This window comes from Gastrolobium bilobum, unplaced genomic scaffold (assembly GCF_033153095.1).
Source record: "Gastrolobium bilobum isolate Gb01-03AN ecotype WA unplaced genomic scaffold, APGP_CSIRO_Gbil_v1 utg11277, whole genome shotgun sequence".
NCBI classification, from domain to species: domain Eukaryota; kingdom Viridiplantae; phylum Streptophyta; class Magnoliopsida; order Fabales; family Fabaceae; genus Gastrolobium; species Gastrolobium bilobum.
In genome coordinates, this window is record NW_026895347.1 from 126,664 (window position 1) to 133,208 (window position 6,545).

General features: G+C 42.0%; 1 protein-coding gene across 1 annotated transcript; it reads right to left on the reverse strand.

Annotated features, from left to right (window-relative positions):
• Window positions 1-5,423: 5,423 nt before the first annotated feature.
• Window positions 5,424-6,545, reverse strand: LOC133306539 (uncharacterized). Its single transcript, XM_061506874.1, has one exon. It carries the CDS (start codon window positions 6,543-6,545, stop codon window positions 5,424-5,426), a length of 1,122 nt encoding a protein of 373 aa, XP_061362858.1.

Genomic DNA, 6,545 nt, shown 5'->3' on the forward strand with positions numbered 1-6,545 from the left:
ATTGTGTGGGTAATAGACGTATTCCTGCATTTTCTATCGCCAATAGATTATATTGACACACATGACATGGTTATCTGTGCATTACATTGATTTTGGAACTTATATATATACTGTTTAAACTGTTTTAGAACTTATATTGCACATGTAAGTGAGCTTAGGGTGGAAGATCCTTGAAGACCCCTTGTCTTACTGAGATTTCTTTTTAGCGATCTCACCCCACGTTTGGGGCACCATTTCAGGTTCAGGTAATGCGGGGGTTGAGACCTCTAGCGGCAGGAGGCCGGAGCTTAGCTGATATTGCTGTTTATATGCTGATTATGATTGGATGCTGGATATGCCTGTTGTTATTCTGTTATTAGCTTCTTAGATTATGTTGTTGCTGTTGAGACTTTGTTGGCTTTGTTGCCTTATTTGGTGAGCATGGGGATTGTCCATGCTGCATTGACCTGTCTATGTCTTGTTTAGATTCGAGTTGTAATAATGTATCAGGATTATGTCCGGACTACGTGTTGTAGTTCCGTGATTTTAGATACTCACAGTTATTTATATCATGAGGTATTTCAGTTAGTTGTCTTTTGCAATTATATACAAGCAATGTTTTATGAAAATTGATTAAGTAATCAACTTGGCTAAGAATAATGACGTCATAATTGAACAGAAAAAGGATATTCTGCATTTTTAATTAAGCGTGGCTTAATACGATGACATGTTAACAAACCGGATGCGTACGGGGTGTTACAATTATCTTCACACCCTTAATGAACTGAGCATGTGTCAGGATGAAAAAGCTAAGGCCCTTGCTGATTTGTCCCAGGTGAAAGAGGAAAAGGACCAGGCAGCTCTGGTGTTAGCGAAGACGAAAGAGAACTTCACCAACCTGCAACGAGAGCATAATGAACTTCAAGCCGTACATGCGTTCAATCATAAGTCGCTGAGCGATTTCAAGATTATGTATGAAAAGGTTGAAGCAGAGTTAAAGGATGCCAAATCCACTGTCGAAAACTACCGAGTTGAACTTGAGAAATCGGTAGTGGGCTCTTTCAACAATGCTCTAAGTCAGCTGAAGGTTGTCAACCCAGAATTGGCAAGTAATACCACCGGAATACATCCGAAAGCATACGTTAGCCAAGGCGCGATCGTCGGTCCTCCCCCCGAATCTCCTCCTTGTGATTCTGTGACTCAGACGGAAGGCAGGGAGGAGACCATGGTCGAGGCAGGTGAAGAGGTTGGTACTCATCCTGCTACTCTTGCTGCGTGAAGGTCTGGGATGCCGGTTACACCTTTGTAATTTGTTGGTGCCTTTGGGCCCCTTTTTGATTCATTTTGAATATTGCCGGTTTTGGATTTTCTCTTTGAGCCCTTTATTTCCTTCATATATCGTGCTTTATGATTTAATGTTTTGCATTTCTTAATTCCGAATTCGCCATATGCATTTATCTAGGTATTTGGATTTGCATAACCCGGTATGTTTCCACAGAGCCGCATTCACTTTTGATAAAAGTTTAGCTCGTCTCTGCATTACTTAAGTTTATAACTTAGTCTTTTTGCGCATACGTTAAACCTTGTCCGAGATGCCCCTCAGTATGAAATTCGAGTCGCAACTCGAGTTGACTTTACTTTCAAAACCCGGGTTTTCTGAGTTATGTAATAAACTTCATCCAAGCTGTACTCCAAGTTATCGGTTGCAATTTCAACTTGGATACGTGTACTTAACCCGTGTATTTTACGAGTTTTATACGTATTAAATTTTATTCGAGTATCTTACACTACTCATTGGTGTAATCTTTCAACTCAACTAAATTTACTAAACCCGTGCATTTTACGAGTTCTTATTGTTGACCTGGCCGAGGTCAAAGCATTGTACGGATTCTGTTTTATGTCATTCTCGATGATGCATGTTTGTTTTGACTTACTCATTCTGGTAAGCCTGTATTAATAATGGATCTCGTCTTTATTGACTCAACCATTTGATTGAATTTGATTTTCATAATTCAATTTAATCTAAGGTAAAAACAATACTGCCATCTGTCCTCTTTGGTATCTTGACCAGAATGGGAAACATTTCAACTTGATCAGAGTCACTATGGCAAATTTTATCTGTACCTATGATTTTGTATTGATGCATCTGAAATAGACAAGGATAAATCTTTATAAAGAAAAATTCCTCATTTATTGATATCAAATTAAGAACTACATGAATTTGCCGGCATATTCGGCTTTAATTAAATCTCTAATAGAGGAAAATATAGCCGAGATGAAAGTTTCAAAAATCAGAAAGTGGATCCAGGATTTAGCTGTAATATATCTTCAACTTATCCGCGTTCCAGGTTCTCTTGATTCCTTTACCTTCTATCGTCTCTAGAACGTAAGCTCCTTTCCCAAGCTTCTCTTTAACCCGGTACGGGCATTCCCAGTTGGCAGCTAGCTTTCCATCTCTGGCGTTTTTATTGCCAATATCTGCTATCCTGAGTACTAAGTCATTTATCTCGAAGATTCTTGGTCTCACTTTTTTATTATACTTGACTGCTGTTTGCTATTTTGCCAACATATCCCGGCAGTGAGCTGTAACTCTGGCTTCATCTACAAGATCTAACTCCTCAGTAAGCAGTTTACTGTTTTGTTGCTCGTCTTGTTCAATACTATTCAGCCTTCTCCAAGAGGGTTCTCCAACTTCCACCGAAATCATGGCTTCACATCCATATGTTAGTTGATAAGGGGTTCCCCCTGTTGCAGTTTGGGTACTTGTTCTGTAACCCCATAGGACAAAGTATAGTTGTTGTACCCATCTTTCTTCAGCATCAAACATTCATTTTTTGAGACCGTTCACAATCACTTTGTTGGCTGCTTCGGCTTGCCCATTCGACTGTGGGTGTTCCACAGATGCAAAGTGATGTGTGACTTGTAGGTCTTTCATTAACTGCTGGAATCTTTTATCAGCGAACTGTGTTCCATTATCAATGACCACCTCGGCTGGTATTCCGAATCTGGAAACAATGTTCCGTTCAAATAACCTTTGCACTCTGGCCGAGGTGATTGTGGTGACTGGCTCTACTTCTATCCATTTTGTGAAGTAATCCACAGCCATAATTAACCACTTAAGTTGCCCCTCAGCAGCTTTGAAGACTCCCAGTAAATCCATTCCCCATTTGAAGAAGGGCCATAGAGCTGAGATGCATTTCAGCTCTTCAGGTGGTGAAAGGATTAATTTGGCATGTTTCTGGCAGCTGTCACATTTCTTGACGTGTTCTTTAGAGTCTGCCTCCATTGTCGGCCAGTAATACCCAGCTCGAAGGGCCTTTCTAGCCAGAGCTTTGCCTCCCATGTGATGGTCGTTGATTCCTTCATGTATCTCGGCGAGGACATATTCTGCTCCTTCCGAGTTCAAACACTTCAGCATAGGGATTTGCAAACCCTTTCTAAATAGCTGGTCATTCACAATTATGTATTGTGTCGCATCTCGGACCAGCTTTCTGGATTCCAGATGATCTTCTAGCAATATTCCTTTTTCCAAGTAAGCCACTATGGGTTTCCTCCAGTCATTTGCCGAGGTTATCACCATTACGCAGCTCGGCATTGTTATGCTTTGTTGTACCACAGTTCTGTGGATACCCGGATTCTTGGTGCTTGCTAATTTTGACAAGATATCAGCTCAGCTATTCTCCCCTCGAGGGGTGTGAGTAACCTGCACCTCATCAAAATCGGCCATTATTTCTAGAACATTGTTCAAGTATTTCATTAGTAGAGAACCTTTGGCCTGATACTTTCCTTCTATCTGTGAAGTCACCAATTGTGAGTCACTGAAGATTTGTACTTTTCTAGCTCCGTGTTCTTTAGCTTGCATCAAACCAGCTATCAGAGCTTCATATTCAGCTTTATTATTCGAAGTCGGGAATCCCAAGTTTAAGGAGTGTTCAATTGTTACTCCTTATGAGCTTTCTAGTATGATTCCAGCTCCGCTTCCTTTATTGTTGGAGGATCCATCTACGTAGACCTTCCATGCACCCCTAGACTCTTCATGTTCCGGGTTCAACGGTGTCAGCTCCATTATGAAGTCGGCCAGAGCTTGTGACTTGATGGCCTTCCGACTTTCATATGCTATGTCGTACTCACTGAGATTGCCCAGTTTAGTCATTCTTCCTGCCAGGTCCGACTTATGCAACACCTGCCGTATAGGTTGATTGGTCCTGACTATTATTTGATGCCCTTGCAAATATGGTCGTAACCTCCTGGCCGTGATCAGCAAAGCAAAAGCCACCTTTTCTAGCTTTTGATATCTGACCTCTGCACCTTGTAAGGCTCTACTGACGAAATAAATCGGCTCTTGGCATTCGTTAGTTTCCTTGATCATGACAGCACTTATTGCCTCCTCCCCCACAGCGAGATACAGGAATAGAATGTCTCCTGGAACTGGCTTTGAGAGCACTGGTGCAGTTGCTAAGAGCATTTCTTGACTTTGTCGAACGCGGCTTGGCACTCCGGGTTCTCAGCCTTCTATTGCTTCTTTCTTTAATAATTTAAAGAATGGGAGGGCTCGGCAGGAACCGGGTTAGCGCAGCCAATCGACCGGTTAACTGTTGAACCTCCTTTTTATTCTGGGGTACTTTCATATCAAGTACTGCCTTGCATTTGTCAGGATTTGCTTCAATTCCTCTATAGGTTAGCATGAAATCCAAAAACTTCCTAGCTGTGACTCCAAATGCACATTTTACCGAGTTTAGACGGATACAGTACTTCCTGAGCTTTTGAAATGTCTGCTCGAGATCCTGGACATGTTTCGTCATATCAAATGACTTTACAATCATATCGTCAATGTATACTTCTACATTCTTGCCCAGCTGATCTTCAAAAACTTTATTCATCATCCTCTGATAGGTTGCCCATAAGTTTTTAAGCCCAAATGGCATTACATTGTAGCAATAATTGGCCTTTTCAGCAATAAAGGCGGTTTTTTCTTGATCCCCCGAGTACATTGGAATCTGGTTATACCCCGAGTAGGCATCCATAAAGGACAATAAACGAAATCCCGCCGAGTTATCTACCTGCTGGTCTATGTTCGGCATAGGATAAGAATCCTTTGGGCAAACTTTGTTCAAGTCCCTGTAATCAGGACAGACTCTCCATTTCCCATTTGGCTTTTTTACCATCACCACGTTCGCAAGCCATGTTGTGTACTGTATCTCCCGAATGAACCTGGCATCCAACAGCTCCTTAACGTGTTCTTCTAGAACCTGTTTCCTTTCTGGTCCCAACTTCCTTTTCTTTTGGGAAACCAGCATAGATCCAGGATAAACTGCCAGCTTGTGGCAGCAGAAGGCAGGATCAATGCCCGGGATTTCAGACGACTTCCAAGCAAACACATCTGTGTTGCTCTTGAGGAAATCGGCTAATTCTTCTTTTATTTGAAGATCTATGGTCTTACCAATTTAGGTAAATTGACCAGGTTCTTTTCCCAATGTGAGATTTTCTAGCTCTTCATCAGGTTCGGGTCTCGGTATTATTTCTTCTCTCATGACGAGTTCAACCACATTAACAGGCTTCTTGGAGTGGTGCGGGATTGTGTTCTTGCCTTGTTTATCCCCTGCATGAATCTGGGGTGGACCTGTATGTCCATCTTCATTATCTTTGACGGTGTCGAAATAGCATCCCCTGGACTCCTTTTGATCCCCACAAGCAGTAATTATTTCACCCTTACTGCTTAGCATCTTTATCTTTTGGTGTTTCTTGGAAACCAGCATGTCCCACTGGTGTATAGTTGGTCTCCCGAGAATTATATTATATTCTGACGGGAAGTCGGCCACTATAAATCTTACCCGTTCTGATTTGAACGCTTCTTTGATTCTCAGGGTCAACCTGAGATCTATGTAGCCTTTAGGAAGTGTATGCTCTCCATTAAAAGTTATCAAAGTTGTTTTGCAAGGTTTGAGGTCCTCCTCATCCATGTTCATCTTTTTGAAAACGTCCCATAGTATGATGTCGGCACTACTCCCTACATCAGCAAAAATCTTCTTAACCCGGCAGTTTACCAGGGTTCCAGCAATGACTAGTCCGTCAACATGTCCTGGAAACACACCATGCATGTCCTCCTTTGTAAAATACAACAAAGGAGGATCTGGTTTGCTTGGGTCTTCCTTGAATTTAGGACGGTTCCGAATTGAAAGGACCTCTTTCAAGTACTTCCTTCTTACACTTACGGTGTCGCCCCATCCTCCAAGGGCTCCACTGATTACGTTACAATCAAATTTCGCTTCCGGGAATTCGTCAAGGTTGGAATCATCTTTGTGGTTCCTGTCATCCTTGTTTTTCTTCTCAGGAATCGGGCTTTTATTTCTCTTTCTGTTTCCTAACTTCCTTTTTCTAGAGCCCTGGGTTTTGATCACGTATTGGCGTAATCGTCCATCTCTCACAAATTTCTCCACAGCATCTCGGAGATCCCAGCATTGATCGATTGTGTGACCCGGTCCATCATGGAAAGCACAGTATTTGGACTTGTCCAGACCTCCTATGTCGATTATGGGCCGGGGTCTGTCTACTTTCTTCATCTCCAT

Excerpts from the sequence above, each read along its gene's own strand:
- LOC133306539 (XM_061506874.1), bottom strand. The coding sequence starts at position 6,545 with ATGGAGATGAAGAAAGTAGACAGACCCCGGCCCATAATCGACATAGGA.